Genomic DNA, 24,209 nt, shown 5'->3' on the forward strand with positions numbered 1-24,209 from the left:
CTCTCTCTCTCTCTCTCTCTCTCTCTCTCTCTCTCTCTCTCTCTCTCCGCCATTCGTTTTTTCTCTCTCTTTCGATTCAGTTGTATTTCGACTAGGACATTTTCGTTTCTCTTTTCTTGAACCACTTAACAGAAAACTCTATCAAACTCACTGTCTGTTGCATATAAATTTGCTGGCGATGTTCTGTACATGTATGGAAAACTCAATTCAACCAATTCGACAAATGATAAAATTAGAATTAAAAAAAAAAAACAAACGAAAAAAAGACCGAATACAGTGGCAGCTTTGAGCTGGAAATATATACTTAATGGAGATCACTCGAAACGTCAGATATGCAAACAATTCGACAAAAAAAACATTTACATGGATAAAATTTGTTCTTATTTTTTCGTTATGTTGTACGAAATTTATGGAACTACCATGAGATTTATGTATGGCGAGCATCTACGAAAAAACACTTCGCATTAAACTAAGTACGTGGAAATGTTGCGGTGTATCTAGAGTGCCATCGAAAAGAAGGTAAGAAAAAAAATGTCTCAAAAATATGAGTTCTGCTGGTTAGAGTGCAATGAAATGTTGCGTAAAAAAAACTCGTTTCTATTTGTGTGTGGTGTGTGTGCTTCTGATATGTTAGTTTGTACCGTGGAATATAGCGTCGCGATATCACATTTGTTCGCAGGAATTAAGTGCGAAAAATCGTGCCAAAGATCGTTGTCGTTTTCTATCTAAACGGAACATAAACACACTACCAGATATATTGTCCGTATTGTATCAGAACTTGCCCACGATTATGTACTTCAATCAGTCTCACGACAATCCTTGCCTCTACAGTACTGTGGACTACAGTATATTTCTACTTTTTTCCTTACTTCATTGCTATTGTTTTGTCCATTATCATCCTCATCATTTTTTTCCTTCATCCATCCTTTCGAGCTACTAGATTTGGTGAAATATAGTATTTTTTTTAACAATGTTTCAGTGCTCTCGAACGTAATTTCTGCTGTGTATTTGTATATATAGTAGTTTTGTTGTTGTTATTTTTGTAAATTCGCTTAAATTGAATCTAAATGTTGATTTAACTGTTGTGTGATTAAGCTGCATTTGATATTTACTTACTACGCTAAATATAATTCTGTTTTTTTTCTTTTAGTTTGTTTTGTTGCTTGTTGAGAAGTGTAACATTTTGTTGTTATTTTCATGGCTTGTTCGATTTGTTCGGCGAACAGAAACAGTAAAGCGAATTTTAAAGAGACAAGTTTTAAGTAAGCTTTGTGAAAATGTAAATGTTTGATATATCATAAACACACTTAAGTAAGACATTTAAGTTGAGATTTGTTGTGTTGAAATAGTTAAAATGAATTTAGATCGGGTGTTTCAAGTGTCTTCTCTATATCCTTCCTTCCATCTTCGCAATCTCATTTTGTTGGGTTTTTTTTTGATCGTTTACCATTCGTTTTGAATGCATGCCGTATAGTTGAGTTTCTCCATTTGACTATTTTGTGTAATTATTTTTGTTTTCTGTTTCGATTTACGCACACGTACAACAAAGCTGCTAAGTAGCAAATGTTTTTAAGTCTATATTGATAAGTATAGTTATTTATAACAATTAAAGCACCATTTATGCATACCAGCTTGCACATCATTTTTTTTTCCGAAATAGTTTTGGCTATTCTGCGATTATTCAGTGTGACCGATTTCAAAATGCCGAATTCTAAACGTTTTTTTCTTTCTTTACAAATCAAGTTGTTTGATAGGCGATATGAATGGATTTGTATGTGTGATGATGGGTTGTTCGGTAGCTGGTGGTAATTTAGTGACCTCGTCAATTTTACTGGTGACATTTGCCACCCATTCGGCATCGAATGGATCGGCTGTCAGAGATTTTGCACGTGAATGTAGAGGTGGTGCTCGTTTTGCTGCGGGCGATACATTTTTCACAATTTGACCCAACCATTGTTCGGCCTTTGGAAGTTGATTGTTCGGTGTTACAATTGCCGTTGCGACCATTTTCGTTGCACTAAAATCACTCTTGTGTTCATCAGCATGCGATTGAAGTTGATGTGATATTTGTGATGGCAATGCCCCTGATACGCTGGCTCGATGACGTGTTGCTGGCACGTAGGCGATTGGCGTTACTACGGTATTGGCTGTATTGGTTGGTCCGTCCATTGGAATGTAACCGCTTGAGGTCAACGGTTTGACAATGCTTGTTATCGGTGACGTTGCTTCGGTGATTGGACTGATAGTAGCTATTTTCGAAATGGCATCAGCTGATATTGTACTTGGCAAACTTGGCAATACGTAATCGGATGTCATTGATGTCGTTGTCGTTGTTGGTGCTATCGTTTGTAAGTTGAAGTTAAATTCATCGCCGTTATCGCTTCGTGTTAGCATTGACAAGCCTTGGCTGAGCTCTTTGCATAATGCGCTCACCACATCAATTTCGGGCTGGACATTTATCGACTGTGTCTGTTGCGGTTGCGGTGCTACTTCGGGTATGGGCGAAACGGTTCGAATGGTATGGCCATTGGTCAGCGGTTCCAAAAACGATCTTTGACGCTCAGTATTGGACGGAAGATCGCTTAGACGCAGAGACATTTGTCGTTTGAACGGTGATTGGCTGTTTAAACTGCTCAGGCCACGGAAACTACCCTGTCTCTCAAGCATTGATGGCGTTGCATGTGGTCGTTCGATGGCATACGGATTGTGTGGTGCTTTTGGCTGTTGTGCAACGACTGCGACCGACACCTTTTTCCCAACATCAATGCCACGTTCATTGTGCAAGCGATCGGTGAGCGTTGTCTGCCGGAACGAACCATTTCGTGTGAATGTTGAAGTGTTTTTATCGAATGTCATTGTGACCGCACATTCGGTGTCACGACGCTGTTTCCGCTCTAAGCACACCGTGAATGCACAGCCAACCGCATGAGATAAACGTTCACCCGAGTCTTTTGATGCTAAAAATCCATGACACATCCAACGCCGTGTTGTACCATCTCGGCATATGTAACTAAAACCGCGCTCATGATTACGATCCGGTGCACAGAAGCTCACTTTTTCAATCGTTTGATCCACAATCAGTCCCTTTGTGTCGTCATCAACGACACGCAATCCATCACCGCTTACGTGCAACAATCCACGGATCGGTCGTCGTCGTGAAGTCTGCCAATGAGAAATGTCATAATTTAGCACATAGAAAAACAAAATAATCATAAAAGCGATAATAAACTCACTCTCAGCATTTTCAACGCCTCCTCGCAGATATGCATGCCACGTGACTCATACACTTCGATACAGCCTAAGTACTTAACCGGAAATGAGCAGGTCGACGAACGGACGGCTTGTTCATCGGTTGGCCATTGTGGCCCTTTCGATGATTCGGGCACTCGATCCTTTCGACGGCGGAATGAATCACGGAATGATCGCCGCAGGCGGTCCATCTTTTTTGGCGACCTCTTACTAAATCGAAACGATGCAAATCTCTGTTGTACGGAAGAAAAAAATGAATGAAGATTAGTCTATTTTGCAAAATTGTGAATGGAAAATGTACCAAACCGAACTTGTTCATGATATTAATTGCGTTAGTTAGTCGCAATTTATACGGTTTAGCATAGATAAAGCCGCAAATTACAACGATTCACCAGATATTCAAGTGAGACCAAACAACACAAATGCTCTTTTTATGATTCAACAACATTAGTATGGATTATGAGTGATTATTCCGAAGCAATGACGCTGTTAGACCTTTCGGAACCAGGGATAATTACTTAAATCGTGATACAAATTAATTTGAACTTCGTTGAAAAACAAACGATACCAAACCATAAAGATAGTTGAAAAAAGGTAAAAACTAAGTTTTAAATGGAAATTGAAATTAGTCAAAGGTAAAAACGAAACCAAAACCCAATAATCACAACTCAAACGAACACTAAAGCAAAAAATGAAATGAAAAGAAACAAAGCAAAAAACAAACAAACCGTATTTTTAATGTCTCCGAAGCGGTCTCTGGCGAAGCCACGTTCCAGTGGCTCATGTGTATGTGACGACGTATTGCCCATTTTTCTCTCTTATCTATGGCCTGTTACAACTTAAATGTTAGCTATAGCTATCTGTCAGCAGTTTCTACACGAAACTATGTCTCTGTTTTTCTTTCGACCAAGTACGGTGGTGATACACACAAAATGTTTTCCGCCCCCGAAGCACGCGCGTGTGTGTGTCCAAAAGAGCCAATTGAATCAATGTTCGAAACGTATGTCGGATTTCGATATATGTCACGTCAAATATTTGTGTTATCAATTTTCGTGAGGCTTCTTACAAAAGATTCATTAGTCGCCGAAATTCCATTAACGGTTGTCGCTTTCGATTTTTCTCTTTTGCTACCTTGATTTAATCTATTTTTGTGCTTTCTACCGTCGATGTTTGGTCTTTTCACAACGCGATTGCGGGAAATTCCATTTTTCATTACTCTGTTCGATGTTTGTGTGGATGTGATTGAGCAAATTGTTCAAGGCGATTTGACAAAATATTTTATTTCGTGTTTAATAGTCTAAAAAAAATCAAGGAGGAAAAAGAAGAAAACAATAAGAATAAATAAAAAGGAAAAAAGAACAAATCGATAAATGACTAATTAAAATGTCCTCGTTGTGCTACTATTCGCGTGTTTTACTTGATTTATTCTTTTCGACGCAATGATGTTAGTTGGCATACAAAAAGGTTTGATAACAATTTGTTGGTATTTTGGTTATTTCAGTTGCTGTTATTTTATTCAGAACAATTGTCCGAACGAACGAATGTAATCGGTATGACGTTGTAATCGAATCAGCTGACGGTCGAAATTCATTGGAAATGTGATTACCGGCGATAAGATTGGTTCAACCATACGTTATCTACGCGGCCCATCACACTAATTACATAATTCAATTTGATCAAATGAATGAATGAATTTGATTCGCAGCTTGATCTGAACAATTTCTAATTACGACGGGCGCGCTACAAATCATTGGTAATTGTCTGCTGACAAATATGCATTATTTCAATGCTTAAATATATATCATTTAGATCGAATCGAAGGCAAAATAATACTCTCCGTTTTTTTTGGCGTATATCACATGCAGGCCACGTTGCACACATGACCTTGATTTCCAATTTCCAAAGTTAACTCAACTAACGGTATATCTTCGCTAGCTGTCGCTATATTTACATAAATTGATATTAAATAATTGAGCAATACACAGGCACACACACACACACAAACACAACATGCATTTGGGTCAAAGACGTAATAGACACTCACTGCAGCACAGCTGATGATAATTTTATGTGTGGATATTAAACAATTGAACAAACTGATATTTTTAATTGAACCAGACGATTACTCAAATGAACAACGCATTTTTTTCTCGTTCGCGCTGTGTTTTTTTTTTGTTTACTTTCCATTTTAATTGAATGCAAATGGCTCATTTGGCATTGTTTACATATGAATTCCATTCCGTTTGAAATGTACACAAGAAAAACAAAAGGAATCAATCGAATGGATTTTGGGTCGTTAATGCACATCTGCTTTGATTTTTGTTCAATTATCTTTTGGTAATAGCTGAAAGCGTTTTATCAATAACAAAACAAATGCGTCGCTCCAAAGTCACGAGTTTTCCAAAATGTCATCAAGGTGTGTGTGTGTGTAGTAAACAATTGAATCCAATTGACAATTCACTGTATATTGACGTCTAATGAGCAATATAAATATTTCATCAGCTCAATTCGATTGAACAGCATAACACGTCGTTTGAACCACGAATAAATTACCCTTTATCCAATCCGTTCATAGAAAATGATTTAAAATGCATGAATCATCCGCCACGGTTACCATTTGTGTAACATGATTAACGCGGCATGTGTTTATTTCACACACACATGGATCGTTGGAAGCACTTTCAACTCGCATATTCATTAGAGTAGCAGATAATAGATCGCCATTGAATAGATCAGGTTGAACTTGAAATACAGCACGATTTCGCGGGATGAGTCATCGGTGGTAATGCCAGTGGCACAACACAATTACTCATTTACTTCCTTTAAAAAAACAAACAGTGCAGGAATTGCGAATGTAGTTAAAGCGAAAGGTATTCTTAGGATTGCTGTTATGACTAGGTATTCTAGTCAAATGAGTGGTTTGAAACAACTTTTGTGCAGGAAGAGAGAAGCCGAAGTTTATTTCTGTGGAGATGTGTTTGTCTTCAAAGGCAAAAGTTTATTTTACTTGCAGCCCAAAGCGTTAATTTTGTATGAATCGATCAATAAAACCCGGCCGAAGATTGTTGTTTTTTTCTTAGAAATGTCGAACATGTAAACAAATACCAATTTCAAGAGGGAGAGAAAAGTAAAAGTATTGCTCGCATTTCATTTTCTCGAAATAGCCATGCCAAGCTCATGAATTAATTCGATGCGTATCACATCCACTTCGATAAGGTGATGAATACGTGCAATCGGAGAAGAAAACAAACGCACATCGCCAACTGAAACCAAATATCGTAAATGATTTTCTCTCTTTTTGCGTATCGGTTTTATTTGCAGACGGCAAATATTTTCACTGTTTGTCCATTAAAGCGTGTTTTACTTGAGGTTTTCATTTCCAATGTATCCAAACACAACGCGTTTTTTTTCTCGTCTTCATTTGTCTTCATCTCTGGCTGTTTATTTTTTTCTCATCAACCACAAGAGAAAGGCGACATGGTAGACACAACGAACTAAAAAATGTTGCGTGTAATCTGAGCAACACATGTATTCAGTGTTATCGCTTAATAATTCATCGAAGATTAAGTTTTTTTTCTTTCAACAATGACACAAGTATTTCGTAAATTATTCAATAGGTAGGAGACAACAGAAGTGGGGACTAGGGGGATTTCACTCTATGCGAATACTGTCATTCGTACGAATGCGCGAATACTTTGCCATGCATTTGAATATAAACACTCGCAAATACTGATATTCGTGCCGAATATTCGCATTCGTACGAATAACCATTTAATGTATCTATACAGCGCATTAGCGAATACGTCCGAATATTGCTGCGCGAATGCGAATGCACTTGACAGATCTATATTGATTTGTTGTGTTAATCGTTGCAACTACATTGTTTACATTATTTCGCCAAAATGGTAAATAGTTATTTCGATCCAAATTTAATATCAATTTAAGTTGTGTTTTGTATTTTAGGGACTAGAAAATGTTATTTTCAAATTAGAAAAATATTTGAATGAAAAAATTCCGGCTGATATTATTAAAATCCTGGAATTCTGTGCATTTGAAAATGAATCATCTCTAATGTCCATTGACAACGATGCTATTATGGATATCGAGAACTATGTCATTGAAAACCCAGAAATTCTCAAAGAAACATCATACGAGAATGTGAATAGGTTTAAATTTAAACCGGGTCACCGATTGTTTATCCAGTTGCCACAGTTAATCAAGAATTGTAATCAAACGGAAACAAATTTGCAAAAAATCGGACACCTGCGACGGCAAATGCTTAACGTAACTAATGCGCTTTCTATATCAAATCCAGAATGTGTGAGAATTAATTGTAAAATTTCTGGTAGAGGTTCACCTAATGCACGTTGTAATTTTTCAAACACGTCTGACATCTTTCCACATGTTTGACTGTGTTTGACACTTCATCGCAACTGAGCGCATTCGCGACGAATACATGTGCGAGTGTTTTAATACGTTTCATATGCGGAGTCGCGCGAATGCTCGCGCGGCAGTACGAATACATGGTGCGAATGCAAATACTTATACTGTTTTTTGCGAATGCAGGATTCGTGCACGAATGATCATGTATTCGAATGCGAGTGAAATGCCCCTAGAGTGGGGAAAAAAGTGGTGAAAATGTGTTATCATTAGCAGAAGCATGAACGGAATGCTTAAGAACCGGATGTTAATAGTAAAAGTTGTTGTGAGCACCGCAATGCAACTCGAACAAAACGGAACAAAATCAATTATCGTAATGGCACGAATTTTCGAACGTTATTCTTTATTGCGCGACGAAGATTGTGTATTAGCTCGTGTTCGATTGCATGATGGTAATTTGAAAAGGGGAAGCAACTCATTGAGAAAGATCTTCGGAAACTTTAAAAATCGAACATTGAACAGTGTTCAATGAACACCCTATCTTTCTAATTAGAACCGAGTCGAGTTCCCCCACTTTGAGAACTCTCTTCCGATTCTCGCAGTAATCATTTTTCATTGAAACTAGAGTTGATTTTGGAAACTGCACTTCACCTTCTTGGGTTTTGCTGTCGATATCAAATAACCACCATTAAATTGGGAGCATTGCCACCGAACGGAAATGAAAGAATTTCCGAAAATGCTCATGAACATTCGGATTACCGTTTAAAAACGTCGTTCGACTTTTTTCTCTATTTTTTTCTCTCTCTCTCTCTCTCTCTATCCTTCTCTCTCATACATTCCCAGTTAGTTCAGTGCATTCCCAACGTAATATTCCAACAATTTGACGGCAATCACATTTAAAATATAGCATTTGAGCTGCTTTGCAACAATTTGTTCGATTGTTGGCGGTGTTTGGTAGTTGCTTTGTAAAAAAATGAACTAAGTAGTGAAAAAAAAACACACACACACAACAAACGAACTTGGGTTTAAGTAGTAATTTAACGTTTTTGTTCACTCTCATTCGTTTCAATTACTAGTTTATGTAAATGTCCGTGAGAAAATTTATGAATTGTAACATAAAATACAACACATCAAAATACCTGAAGTGACTCATAAATAAAATGTCGAAGAGTGCGCGATGTGAAAGAGAGGAGAGTGTGGAAAAAGCGGTTGGGAAAAGTGTAAGGGAATGTCGAATGGACAAATGAATTGTGTATATAGAATACAGAGAGGGAGAGAGGAGAGAGATCATTTCTGGTCGATTTGATAGAGCTTAGGGAGAGATAGAGAAAAGAATTGTTGCCTTGATCGAGGTACTATGCATACCATTGTGAGAGCATCTCATTTATGATGTATTCATCGATGAGTGGTGTTCTTTTCCCTTTTGGCAAAACCGAACACTCTCTCGTTCATCTTCGAATTGATCTAGTTTGCTTTTTATTGTTATGCATACTACATATTTGTTGTATTCCTGTTTTATACCGCATCTACGTCAATGTTTAAAACAATAGCACTTGGGCCGACATTGCGTGCGGCTTGAGAAAAATATCGACCGGCGTATTCGATGGAATGGATTGTGGAACAAACATCGGCCGCATGAAGAACAATCGCATAGAGACAGATGGTGAAATGTTGATTAAAAGACAAGCTGCCAGTAGCACTGCATCCATTTTAACACCACATCAAACTTCGGCACCGTACACGTTCTGGCATTTTCTGTTTTGGCATGTGTTTGCGTTTTGTTTACTTTCCAGCCGATTTTCGTACATATCGAATACATCATCCGAATGTGGTGGTAGCTCAATGGATATTTTTTTTGTTACTACGACGTTCCAAATAAACATCAAATCGTTTTGAATAACATCTGTATGAAATCCATTTTCTGGAATGGAAATGTACAAAGAGTAGAAAAAAAAACTGAAGCGAACGAAAAAAAGGAAAAACACGAAGAATTGAAGGTAACAATCGAATCTATGAAAGAACCGAGAGCGTCTGGCAACAACTGCAACCGGCAATAACACATCGACAATGGTACCATTCTTACGTAGCACACGCAGCCACAGAGGAAAACAAGCAGATGCGAAATTTCTATTTGGTTTTAATGCGATGGCATTTCGTCTGTTGCCGAGCTCAATATGTTATTTCGATGAAAGCCGGTGTTCATGTATTGGTGCCACAAATACATGTAAACATATATCGGTTGAACATTCTGTTCAAAAACGTTCAATTCACTATCGATGTTCTTGTTCCCTCTCCGGTTAAATGACAGGCAACGGAAAGTGTCAGTGATATTATGTATTGTTGATGTCATCATTGTGTGCGCATCAAAATTCGAGAGAGAGAGAGAGAGAGAGAGAAAACTGAACGTTTCCTCTTGTACCAACCGATATTGAGGCTTTGAATAAGTTGTCGGCTTGAATTCACTTGAATATTCGTTTTTTTTGGGATTATTTCTTTCTCGACACTCTTTCCGTATATTCAACGAGTCTTAACAGTTGATATTTTACTCTTTCCGTTCATTTCACATGACCGAAAATAACAATGCGACTTAATAATATCCTCTTACTCGAATAAAACTTAATATATTCCAAAGCGAAGTAAATCTGAATTTTAATGCGATGCATCAAACACACAACAATGACAACAAATTAGTCGAAGGAATAAAATGAAAAAGTCAATATTTTCTGCATAATGAAATGAATTTTGAAGAAAAAAAAAACTGGTGAGGTCTTTTTTTGTGTATTCATTCAGTTTTGGACAATGACCGCATCGAATGGGTTGATTGTGTTTGTAGTGCGAATGTGACCGGCATGTGATTGCAAATAAATCTGTCTTGTTAATTGTGTACAAAGTTTCCTCATCGCATGACCAGTATGAATTTCACTGGAACCATCAACAACAACGGGTAAAACCGAATGTATTTAGCATTTTAATTTGAATTCTATACGTCTGGATTTGGTTTGGACTTTACTGAACTGGTTTCACCTTTTTGCTTGTGATTCGACGGTGGAATTGCGCAGCTCAATTATTATTTGATATTTGAGCCACTGACTGGGCATCACGATTTTAGGTATTTAGCTAACCATATCAAATCAACGGCGGATTGGCGAGAACGAGGTCGCAAATGAACATGCGAAATAATTAACGAGTGCAATAAATTTATGATGTTCGACTCTTTTCCATACTCACTCAATGAGTAATTTTTTTATGAGATTCTATTTTTGTGTGTCGCGGCGGCAATGAAACGGCGAAAACGAAGCCAGTTTACGCCCCGTTTTTTTTCCGTTGTTGTTGAAACCATTAATAATTTAACCGTCGATTATTCCGCAGTTTTGTATTTTTAGTCGTGTTGATAGTATGGAGTTTAAACCATTCGTTTGGAAAATCCGAATTCGCGTATTTTTCTGCTGTTATTGTTATTTGTACGTCAATTTCGAATGGGACAACCGAATTCAAAATAGATACACGGTGTATAGACTACTACACACCGTGTAGTTGTATTTTAGTGACACAAATATTGCGATGTGACGCGTTTCGTTCAGAGCAAAGCGCGCACAGCACACACGAGATGTTGTTTTTCGTGCATGTGTTCTAAAAATGGACAAACATTCGTTTTTAATCACAACTTGAGCATGGCTAATTTGTTGTGACGATGTTTACAAACCATAGCGAATCTACACACAGAGAAAACGACACAACCGATGCACGACACACAAGTAACTCGTGTATTCATATTCAAAATTATTGAATTGTGTGTATTTGTTGCAATTCTATTTATAAAAAAACATCTTCACTTTCTTCGTTAATTGAATTATGGCTTTGCGACAGTTCGAAACGATGACAAAATGAAAATGGGAGCGCGATGCATATTGATGATCTATCAATGCCTTGTTTTGCTCGCTATAAATTGAAATTGGTCACACAAAACTGAATTACGTGCCATTTTCATGTCAATTTCACACTGATCAAATTATCCGCCACAATTTAACCACTACATTTCTCACTCTAGCTCTCATTCTCTACGTCCACCGACAAGTGGCGGGCGCACAGTGTCTCAATGAAATTGAATGTAATGTGTTGATATTTTAGCGCCGTATGCAACGAAAATAAAAACAAAAACAGGAATGGGAAACGCCACTTTGTGATGTCAAGTGAAAACGAGGCGACAGAAAAACATGTGTTCGCCACCCGAACCAAGCACCATAATCGAGTATTGTTCTTCGTTGGCCGCGTACTCAACATCACCAAATTACATTTTGTGTCATCGCCACACAACGCCTGACATTACAAACGTACAGGAAGTGCGATAGCAAAACGAATGCTTGTTCACAACTTTTTCCTTCTCATTTGATGCGGGGTGACAGCGGCGCCGTTTTATTTATGATTTAAAATTAATGTCTACAGAACACATTCCATTTCCATACGGATTCATTGCATGAACCATAAAAAAAACTGAATACATTTTATCAGCGAAATTGATCCGACAAAGTGGAAACAATTGGATGGCAATACAATAACGAAAACACCACCATACCGCACCAAAAGTGTCCAGTATGGAATGTTAAACAGAGAGAGCCAAACATTCAATACGTACACGGAAACAAGTACATGTGAATTCAATCGATTTACAAAACAATTGTTTACATTTTAAACGGAGAAAACAAATGCACGTGCGGTATACGCGAACACGATTTGTGATTTGAAAGAAGAAAAAAAACAAAGTCAAACACCACATTATTATAGACATTTAAGCACATATCGTTTTATCACTCTGTATCGCAGTTAGCACCTTGCGGAAATAAATATGAGCTTACGAATTACTGCGGCGAAATAAATATTGTACAAATATGCGAACATTTTAGTTGTTTTCTCTCTTTCTCCCGTCTTCTACAATGTAAATATACATATTCGGGGTTTTCTGACGGCGACTTACATACTGCAGATATAGTTAGAGTGGCAGGACTGCGTCATTCATCACGTATCACACCATCATTAATTTAATTGGCAAAACGAATGGTGTGTGTCTATGTGTGTGCTTAAGTTTATTGAGTGTGTGTGTGTGTATTTGCCCATTCATTCATTTTATTGGTTTCATTATCTAGCGGTAATTTTATTAGCTTCATTGAAGTCATTTGGTGATGTGTGATCTCTATTCTACGATTTTACCATGAAAAAAAGGAACAACCGATTGTTTCGAGCTATCTAATGTGATAATCAGCATTTACAACGAATCAACGACGACGGTCGACGGTTCAGTGTTTTTAGTGCACAAGTCTGCAGCACAAAGTTCAAGTTGGATGATGTCAAATCAGTTGACTTGATATTTTCGCTTCTTTCTATTTCTTTTTCTCTTGCTACGATTTGAATGGCAGTGACCGACGATCGGCGTGCGAAAGGCCAAAGACGTAGAAAAACAGAAATAGACAACATCAACTTGAAAAATATATTTTCACATTTACGCAATCGTATTAGCATAGAACAGACGGAGCGAGTGAAATGGTCACCGGATACTTCGGTATGAGTGTGTACGAGAGAACCGCGACTATGCGTTCTTTTCCACAGATATGTGTGCAATTAATATTCCAGTTATGTAAAAAGGTGAACGATCTGTTGTTGGAAGTGCTTCCATTTCTGCCGTGTGTGATTGGCCGTGCGTGCGTTCGAGAGCGAGAAAGAGGGACCAAGAGAGAGAGAGAGAGATAGAGAGTCAGCAAGAGATAGAGCAAAAGAGCTCTTTCAGCAACTGTCACTTGTATGTTGCGTGGTTGTACGCTGATCAGTACACAATGAAAAATTAGATTGAACATTGTCAAAGGCTTTGACTCATAGCAAGCGATGGAATGCCATTCCATGTTTACATTGTACCGTTCGGAGAATTTGCGAGATTGCTCGTGCTGTTGAAAAGAATATTAGATATAGAAAATCTACTGTCATTCTCTCACACGGTCATTCAAATCTAGTTATTACAAGTCATCAACATTCCGACAGTCTAAACGATTTGAAATCCTTCAAGCACAATGGCACGCTGTGTGCCATCGTCACGGAAAAAGATGGCATATTCATTCGTACACAATCGAAGCCACAGAAAACGATAAAGAATACGATAGAATTTGGTACAAAGTAGAAAAAAAAACTGGTTTCAGTTTTTATGTTGCCCATTTTCCGTGCGACGAGCCATTGTTCGCCTAATAACAGAAGTCACCGTGTTGAAATGATATATACCGAATATTGCCTACCATTGCAATTCCACGAAGCACAATAATGTTCATTGACGCCGCCGTTTTCGTATGCCATAAACGGAAGACTGAGGGAATTATGGAAACGTCGTGGGCTGCGTACAGATTTGCGTTGTTTCGAAAAAAAGTTTGTTTGCAAAATAAATTTGATGGAAATAAATTTTGTCAGATTAAGAAAGAAAAAAGTTGTTGCAAAGCCCATTTTTCAGCAGCAAATTTTAAGTTAGTTCGTGTCGTTGCACGACCTTGAAAGAACGCATTGTTAAAGAAACAGGCGTAATAATGCCTAAAGAATGCAACGCCAACAAAATAAATGAAACAATAGGGTGATTTGATTTTCGCTAATTTAGCCATTATTTTGCACGAGCGTGTGCTCCCGTGTCACGTTTGTGCATTGTGATTGAGAGGTATTTGGTTGCATGATTGAACAGTAAATCGCAAGCAATTCACTTTTACTTGACTTTTACTCTTTTTTTTCGACGGATATGTGCATCGCAAGTGGAATTTTTTTTATTCATTCATTCAACGTCACTCGCAATTTACGTTGACTTTCTATGTTAGACAAAAGAGGAGAAGAAAAACAGTCCGTTTAAAAGTCACATTGAACAGCTCGGTGAATTACAAGAAAGGAAAATCGATAATCGGGCTAGAGCGAGAGAATCACAAGCCAAAATAAGATTTTTTTTTTCTTTCTGCCATTTCCACATGTACTCTCTTAAGCGTGCAACAAGAGAAACTGTTGTTGTGTTTGAATCGCATACACAATTACCATTTATTGTCACAGTCGTGCTGTGCTTCAAGCGATCCATTAGATGGGTATTGAAGAGAGAAAATCCTCAAGTCATGGCTGTCTGTTTGTTTTGACATGATATTCCAAATTGATTATTTATTCATACTTTTTTACCATCTTTATTCTGCTCGAAGTGAGTGTATAGATCATCGTTAATATTTCTTCATCGTTGTCGCCGTCGTCATCGTCATAGCAGCAATAGATGATGGCGAGAAAAAGTTGCATAGATATTTTAGATTTCATTTATGACGAGATAGCAGCGATGGCGGCGGCGGTTTTTAGATAAAAAAACAAGTGTTTTCATTGACGTTAGCAAGAGAAAGTATTAAAAGCATATTTCACACATAGTGAAAGAAACAAAATACATTTTTTTCTGTTATGTTTTCATCGTCTTTCTCCTTTGGCATTCTGGTGCTAACGAAGAAAGTAAAAGAAAAATATGTATGATAATTAGCATGATCTATGTGGATGTGTGTACGACATCTAGATAATGAAAAATCGGTGTGTTTTCGCTTGGAATGCGCGCATGTGGTTATGTAAATTTGCTGTGAGCCTCGTGTGCCGAAAATAGCAGCCTAATTAACATTTCCATCCGTCGGCGTGCGATCGCATTTGATTAGGTGTTATCATCGTTATTGCATTTGCAAGTAGATTATAATCTGCCTAATTTTGATGATGCTCGCAGCATACAAGACAACACAACACAAAAACAAAAAATTGATGACGTAGCGCTTGTTATGCTCGCATTCTATCATCATAATGGGATTGGGATCATACGCGAAGCTCAGTGTTGTTCGCATCCATTACGAGAAAGATAAATAGATTTAATGATTTTGCCGTGGTATTAAATAAAATTTACGAAGATAACGGCTTGTTTAAGCAACGGTAGCGATAAGACCGAAGCGATTTTTTTTAAATCTCTGTCTCTCTTACTCATGTAGTCTCTTGTGTGATAATTAGGTGCTCTTTTGCGGCAAAAAGTATTCCTTGGCGTAGATTCGCACATACACAAGAAAATTACAATAAATAATAATTGCAGCACATAAGTGAATGGGCCCAAAGCGAAAAAATTAATCTCACACGAAAAAAACACACCAACAACGACGACAGCAGCGGCGGCAGCGGTGGCGTCGGCAATTGTGGCGCGCTTGTTTGCATTGCTGCCAATTCATTTATCGCGGCGCATATTTCAAAGGTCATTTACTGGACTTGAATTCTAAGAACTGTGAAATTACCTCGTTGCCTCGCGAATATGCAATTATATAGCATTAAATCATTACTCTCGTCGAGCTCATTTTCCACGCAATTCAATGTATCGGCAAATTGGCCGTGTGTGTAATAAGAACCATGATTGATGCAGTGTAGCATCATCATCGTCGTCGTTGTCGTCATTGCCAGCGAATAAAATTCTTTGTTCTGTTTCTGGTTTGTTTTTCATTCTTGCTAATAGATGGAACGTGATCGGCGGCTGTCACGGAATCAAGTAAAATTTTTGAAATTGTTTGCATTGGCAAATGTTAGTCAATTTCATCCACCGAACCAAATGTCGAACGAGCGTCAATGTAATCGACATTACTCCTCAGAAACAAACTCACATTCCAAATTGTATTCAACATATTTCTCAAGCCTTTGACGAAGACGACGGAAATTATGTCAATTCCATTTGATACATTGCACACAAAAGACAACTTGAAATGATAAAAAAAAAACGGTTACTGTAAATATGTCGCGATAAATGCCATACTCTTGGCGCTCCGACACCACATTTTTTGCACAACGCAATCGTTACGTGTGCCTTTCATTCAATGCTTTTTTTTCGTCCGTCTGCATTCACTTTTGTTCTGAGCACAATTTCATTTCGCAGCATTTGCGTGATTTGATTATATACACACTTCAAAGGAAAAACCCATGATCGATCGATGTTTTCATTGAAAGACACGATATTTTTTGTATCGGCAAATTTACACACAGCTGTGCTCACATTTAAAAACCGTCTCTTCCGTTTATTCATCAAAACAACATATTGGCACACCAGACACAATCGCAAATTTATATATTTTCGTATGACCTATTTCATGTGTTTTTTTATTGAATTTTATCTGACACGCAAAAGACGACACACCATAACGATAACTTTAGCAAATATACAATCACATTACTAGAATGTGAAGCCACATACACACACACACAATTTTGAAAAATGAATATTTTTCGCTTGGATTGTTTATTGAATATCGCGTTGAACATCTTCGCACTGTGCCATAAAATGTTGCTCAAGTTTGCGTGGAAAATTGCATGTGATGAAATTGATTTCGTTTACGATCTTGATTCATTAAAATGAGTGTCTTTTTTCTTCGAAAATTACGACTTGGTTGAATTAATGTTTATTTTCGGAAGAAAACATAGAAAAGATCGAAAATGAAATAAAACTTTGCCATTATTATTGTTATCGATATGTTTTGCTATAGGAAATATGGGAGAGTATACGTTAGTTAATTGAAAAACAGACGGAAGAGTTGACGTTCCCATTGAATGTATATTTATTAGCTACTGATGCCATTCGAACCCCATAATAATACAACAATGCTATTTGCTAGATAATTGCATGACGGGCAAACGCTTGCTCGACATGAAAACGCTTAACCATCAATTTATTATCGTTATCCCATTCATCTGAAGGCAGCAGCAGCAGCAGCAGTCTGGAGTGTTTCAATTTAGAAGTCATCAGTTCTATCATGGTTGTTTGGCGAAAAATCCGGGTTCGCCTCTATTTTGAAATGACAATTTAATAAAAACGGAACAAAAGCAGCAAATATTCTCATTTCGAGTTTTAATTTAAAATTTCGACGAGAGCGTTCGTCCTTCACGCGCACATCACTGCAAATGAAGTGGGTTCATCAGCAGCGGCACATCTCACAATAAAAGTGATTTAAAATAACAACACAAAGTTATGAAGTGTGAGATGGATTTTTTATTGTTCGCATAATCGGATAGTGATGAGTATCATTTTTTTCGAGAGAGAGAGAGAGAGAGAGAGAGAGAGAGAGAGAGAGAGAGAGAGAGAGAGTCTGGGAACAATGACAAACGTGTCACACTTAAGCAGTGACAGCAGCGTACATTTAATAAAGCGTTATTAAGTGGACGACGAAGAGTTCATCGAGTCGGGGGATGTTAAGCATATCAGGGATGCAGTATGCAGAGCACACTGTTAAGCCAACGCACGTCGTTATCGTTGTCGGAAACTGTGGTCGCAGCGCACGCAAATTTGAATAAATAAAACGCATAATAAGAAAGTAAGTATATGTTTTAACCGTTGAATTGGTTCGCACGGTGACACTAACAAGCGACCATATGCCGCTGGAAAAACAGTGCGTGTGTGTGTACGTATGTGTGTGTGTTCTCATTAAAGTCGTATTAGTTTCAATAAATTCCCACGTTCATTGTTACTTATTATTATTATGATGATTGTATCCCAATTGTTAATGAAACACACACACACACACAAAATATTCCGATAAATGAATAATGACTAAATTAAAACGTTTGAATCCTACATTTAAAAAAAAATTCACCTCGTTTCCATTTCGATTTTTAATAAACATTTTTTTCTAAACAAAGAACCAGAAGTTTGTTTCGCTTTTCGTTGCATTTCGTAGAGTTATCGTCCTTTTTGCATTACGAATTCCAAGCTGTGTTCATTTCAATGGTGCTATTATTAGAGAAAAACGACCGTCGTATTTATTGTTATTCTTTCTTATATTTGTTCATTGTTCGCTTGGTTCGTTGCACCGAACTGCGTTCGCCGTGCAATGCATTACATGCTTGCGCTATACGTGCGAATTGCGAAAGGGTCAGACGAAAAGAATATATTTCCCATTTGTGATCATGTTGTTTCTCATATTATTTTTTTTCTCTCGCTTGCTGTATATTCTTCTGTGCTTGTACACGCGGTTACGCTAGTTGATGATGTTCATAGCGATAATCTTTTGATGCAATATCTTTCTGGAGATGAAGACTTGCTGGCTGGGATGGCTGGCGTGGAAAAGAACATCGAACCGCATTCAAATTGATAAAAAGAAAAAGACGAAGAGAAGACGCTTAATGCTCTTGCAATGAGATTTTGTGTCTGTGACCCTGGGAAAGGTTCATTACCGTCATCGACCGTACAAATTCAATTCCATTTAAGAATGTTAATGGCATTCCGTCATTTACAAATTATCTCTTTCCTTTTCTTCACTGTTACCTGCGTGTGTGTCTCGATACTGCGTCGATATGTCGACCAAACGGGGAAACGGTTCGTTCAGTAAAAATTCGATTTCTTAAAAGTCGCAAACTTGGTGATAGCATACATCTTAGCTGGCAGACAGTGGGAATGGGATCGGAAATTACCCTATTCCATTTGCAGTCGGGAAAAAGATTTAGCGTGGTCGCAATTTATCGCTTCAACAAATTTCACTACCACCTTTAAACTCACTGTCGCTCACATTCCCTTAAGATGAGAAGCAGCTTCGCTTAATATAAAAAATTCTCACACATTTAATTTGTGTTCCTTCGTCAATCAATGCACCTTTTACCGGAGGCGCCTGAGAAAATTCAACATTTGGCCATCGATATCCATACATTTCATTTGCAAGTAATTTGCAATATTTCATATTCGAAAGGTCCAGAGCATCGGAGATTTGTGAATTTGTTGTTTGTAGAAGGAATCCGACAACCCAATCAAAGATTCTATTCAAACAATTTGAATCAAACAATTATACACATCTCACACACTTTAATCACTATGAATATTCAACATGATTTACGAATTATTTCCTTCTTTGCTTTTCCTTCGTCTTCGTCTTCGTGTTGTTGTTTTTTTTTCATATTTACCGAGGGGGATGCTAAACAATACGGTCTCGCACAAAAGGATGCCGGCAAAAGGAAAACGGAACGAAGAAATGAGAAAGGTATTGTTCGAAGTATTTTCAAGGTATTTTAATATGATGTTTGTATAAAGAGAGTGAGAGGAAAAAAAAGGGGGCAAAAGTTTACAATGAACTGCAATTTTGTGCCGAAGGTAACTAACTGCATTTTTCAGCTCAACGGCAAAACGTATTTTTCGAAGTGACAAAGGTAAGTGAGCGAGTCGAGACAGAGAGAATGAGAGTGAAAAAAGAAATAGCATATATCATAATCGCATGATATGAATGAAATACCGTCGTATTGGGAACAATGCCGACGATGGAAAATGCTCAAAATTCTTTTTCACACATCAATTCCCTTTTTAGATTCCACGTCAAATGGTGCACACCGCACTCCAATTCCACCGCACACATTCTCGTACGGAATTTTGGACTGAATATTATTCTCATGAAACCAACGGCACCGAACACACACAGAGAGACACATGCTCAAATTCTGAGTTTCAGTAATGCTAATGGTTAAAACGAATTCCCCGAGAAAGTCTCGAGAAAACTCAATTTCCACATTCAATTTAGGATGCTGACAATTTTTTCCTCGCTTTTTCTTCGCAAAAGTAAATAATAAACATGAGTTGTTGAACTCGATACTTGGGAATTCGTTGCAACAGCACAACTCGTTCCATATCGGATGAATGTGAGGTGTTGGATGTGTCGTTTGGAAATTGAATTTGACAACAATAACATTTCGGTTTTGACATATGGTTGAAAATTTGCCATCGGATCCGAAACTAATCTACGAAAACAGAACACATTTTGAAAGGAAATCCCGAAACCACTTGTGGTTTTTCATTTCGGATCGAATGCAAGTTTATTTTTTCATCTTTCTCTCTCTCTCCCTCTCTTTATTTATTCTTTGGCTTGAATTTTCAGCACGGAATTCCTCAAGACTTGACAATTTTAATATTCACAATTGCACAGTGCAACACCGCCCCGTTCCATTGTCATGTCGCTAAATTCCACAATCAGCAGTACCATTTTTTTCGTATTTAGTTTCCATGCCCCATTCATTTTCGAAGGTTAAAATCGTTGCGTGTTTTGTCGCAAAACAATTGTCGGGATCTTTGTTTTTTATTAACAAAAAAAAGAAGCTAAAATTCATAAGCCAAAAGAGAGAATAAGCAAAGGAGAAAGAGAAAAAAGTGTAAGAAGAAAAAGCGAATTGCCAGGCAAAATTAAAATGTTATTCGCAAGTTGAGAGTAGTTGCATTAATATTTATTCATAAGTCTGTGTGCGCCTTTGTTGTACGGCGATGATGAATGAATGAATGAACGAAGGCGAACTGTTGTGCATATAAATATGCATATAATTACTGTGTCGATTAGTGTTGCCTCGCAACGGAAATCTGACACACTGACAACGTTTTCGTGGAAATCATTTTACTGATGCAGCCAAAATGGCACACAAACAGTGTGAGAGCGAGAGAGTTAGAGTGAGAAAATATTTTGGAGCTGAGAGTAGTCGGTATAATTTTGGTGTGAATTTAGAGTGCGTGGAATATGTTTGTTTTTTTTTTTCTCGTTGATTCTCGGGTGTTGTTTCGCTTACGCAAAATGAGCTGCATAATCCACAAAAACCGACAAACCAACCAGCAAACGGTGTGCTAAAATGCGAATGCATGCGATATTTTCGAGTCGTGTGCATGAAAAGTTCTTCGCCATATTCAATCCACACACACAGAGACACAGTAACATCTCTCCATATCGCCATATGCTTTTGTGATTGGATTAAATATATATATATTTGTATGTGCAGTTGTGCACCAACCTACATTTTAATTCACATGCTCACATAATCGCATTCAATTCGCTTTTCATACCGTCAAATGCATTCGCTCTCGCCGAGCCATTCCATACCACGTAATGGAATTCAAAGTAGATAAATCTATGGTTTGAGATGTATTATATGCATTTTCACAACGGGCGGGTGCCTGCTCACTCACTTGTTTGCTTGCGCGCTCATTCGTTCACGTCCGCTCACCCAAACCGCTCTCTTTCAGTGCTCACTTTGATTACCAATCTCATTGATTGCGATTATAACATAGAGCAGCCAAAGTTCATAGCATCAATTCCGTTTGAAGGCATTGGATGTATTTTCCAAACAAATATATATAAAAAAAACACAATTCACATTAAAAACCTGTAATGGTTATGGGCATGCCAAGAGATAAAGCAATAAAATGAATGCGCCAACTTCGAAAGAGTGATCAAGATAAAGAAAGCAAGCCATTTAAAACTGAAAACACAACGACTGCAATGAAGAAAAGCAACAACAACAACAACAGTGTGTAGGGTACCAAACACGGGTGAAGCTCAACGAGTGCCATATCTCGATGCGAATTGTGTTCACTCTCTTTTTATCTCTGTGTCACTCTATCTCGCTCAAACCAGTCGAAAAGTCAATGTGTGAGCACAATTTTTTTGTTGATATTGTTGTTCTTGTGGAGCAGCCACAAAACGATTCCAAGCATTTTTCATTCGACACCCGATGCTCGAAACAAAACAAGTGCTTCATTTTCGCCATTTGTTCATTTCATTGCAAATGCGTCGACGTGAATGTGTCGGTGCATCAGCAACACCGAACAACAACAGCAGCACAAATCGCACACCTTTTGCTTTTGTTCGCCCCATAAGCTTCAATGGTATGTGTCATGGCATTCTATTTTTCTTTTGTCATTTAAAATGCACGAGACACTGAATGCCTGAGTGCTGGCTGCAATTGTCGACCATAAAACGACGTAAACACCAACAATAATCATAATTACAACATGTTGTACGTAATAAAATGAAGAAGTCGATGACGAGCCGTTTGCACATATACAGCACACACACACACACAGTCAACACAGCAACGGAGGCAAAGAAGTACAAATAAATGGCAGTAAGCAGCAAATGCATCAAATTGCAACATACGCCTTTTTTTCTACTTGCGGTTGTCAGCCCAAAGTCTAATGCCAGTTTTGTTGACAAAACTCAAACTTTTCGACAATGACAGCAAACCAAATTCGATTTACCTATGGAAACAAAGAATGCACGACACACGAGACACGTTTCTAAAATGCATGTCGCCTGAATAGCGTCTTGTACGGGCTAATCGGTTTCAGTACATCCGTAATTATGAGAATGGGCTCTTTGTTGTTTTTCGAACGCGTTTTTGCCTAAATCTGATAATGAATTCATAATGGTTTTATTTTAGTTTTTTCATTTAATTATTATGAACCAAGAGAAGCTTATAAAATGCGAAGTCAATAAATTGTGCACTTTGTTCGATTTATATGGGGAATTTTTCATTGAATGTGATTTGAGCACGATGTGCTTTAAATTTACGATCATACTGAAATGGCAACGGCAAATAGAATGCAATCCATTGTTGTGTTCCACTGCGGTGGATGCAATGCGAAACACGTCGAATCCGAACCAGAAGAGATCAGTTTTATTGGTCTCGTTTGAAAATAACAACGAAGACAAATAAATGTGTTGGAATGATTTAAAACAGGTTTTTGTCGATTGACGACGGGTTTGCTATGCTTTGTGTGTGCAAGCGAGTGCTCGCTCGGCTCTTTAAGCCAATTTCGCATTTTTCGATTGCAGGCTTGCTTGCGGGCGATACGATAGAAGGAGCACAATTTGGACAAGAATACGACAAAGATAGTTCATGTTTTTCATTTCAACAACAAACTTGTTTGTTGTTTGAATTCATTTCATTTTTTCTCTGTCAGTTGCTGTCTGTTATCGGCGATAAAAAAAATGTAACGAATTTGTTTCGATTCGACGCATTAGTGGAAGCAAACATAAAATAAACATACGGCAACAATAACTGCTGATGATTGCGTTATACGTTTATTGAAAAATGTTTCATAATCCAATCCATCAACATCGTAATAATCCCGTCGAAAAATCAATCTGCAAGCAGAACACGTACCAAACGGACTGTATGAAAAACAATCAACTTTGAAATTTAACGGCACCGGTGTTGAATGCAGAGAAAGAGAGACAGAGAGAAAGAATTGAATAAAGTCTACACAATGAAAGTCACTTCGTTCCTGTGAATAAGAAAGAAGAGAAAAAAGCGCTATCGTTAGCTCTAAGAATTCGACGGTGCATACGAGCATGACTAAAAGAAATTCCAAGAAATGTAGACGACCAAATCGAATGAAAAAAAAACCCGTTCCACACACACAGCGAGTGTGCTGTGTGTATTTTGTTTGATTTCTTCAACAAATGAAATGGAAACGACACACCGAAGCAACTATCTTTTTCTCTTCTGTGTAAATTCGTTCGCTGTCATCCCGTATGATCTCGTTTTGTGTGTGTGTATGGGTCAGATCGGGTTTTTCATGTGTGCATGCATGAGTGTATATCGCTCCCAAAAATGGTCATTCTTAATCTGCGTTGATTGCAAAGAATCTTCACGCGTTTTATTTGTCTCTTCGCTCTGACTCTTTGACCACTGGACAAGGGTAATCCCAGTTGGATTCTGTGTGATATTCAGCTTAATTAAAATCTGGTTTTAAATTTAACACATCACTGCAGCGATGAACGATGAAAGCGAGA

At 37.8% G+C, this 24,209-nt stretch overlaps 1 protein-coding gene across 19 annotated transcripts in view; it reads right to left on the reverse strand.

The window, feature by feature from the left end:
- The window catches only part of LOC129565337 (protein numb), a 35,086-nt gene that overhangs the window by 2,065 nt on the left and 8,812 nt on the right, over positions 1-24,209 (reverse strand). For 14 of the 19 annotated variants that reach the window (XM_055440098.1, XM_055440101.1, XM_055440097.1 and 11 more), the window contains 3 exons: positions 3,978-4,546; positions 3,234-3,482; positions 273-3,162 (listed from right to left, as the gene is read on the reverse strand). In XM_055440098.1, the coding sequence (XP_055296073.1) occupies positions 1,732-3,162; positions 3,234-3,482; positions 3,978-4,058 (1,761 nt within the window). In that variant the 5' untranslated portion in view covers positions 4,059-4,546 and the 3' untranslated portion in view covers positions 273-1,731. Of the gene's footprint in view, positions 3,163-3,233; positions 3,483-3,977; positions 4,547-14,673; positions 14,855-21,598; positions 21,676-24,209 lie in introns of those variants that run through there. The other 5 variants (XM_055440114.1, XM_055440115.1, XM_055440107.1 and 2 more) reach the window with 4 other exon arrangements.

This window comes from Sitodiplosis mosellana, unplaced genomic scaffold (assembly GCF_009176505.1).
Source record: "Sitodiplosis mosellana isolate CC-2019 unplaced genomic scaffold, AAFC_SMos_1.0 Smas_scaffold_2, whole genome shotgun sequence".
Classification (NCBI taxonomy): domain Eukaryota; kingdom Metazoa; phylum Arthropoda; class Insecta; order Diptera; family Cecidomyiidae; genus Sitodiplosis; species Sitodiplosis mosellana.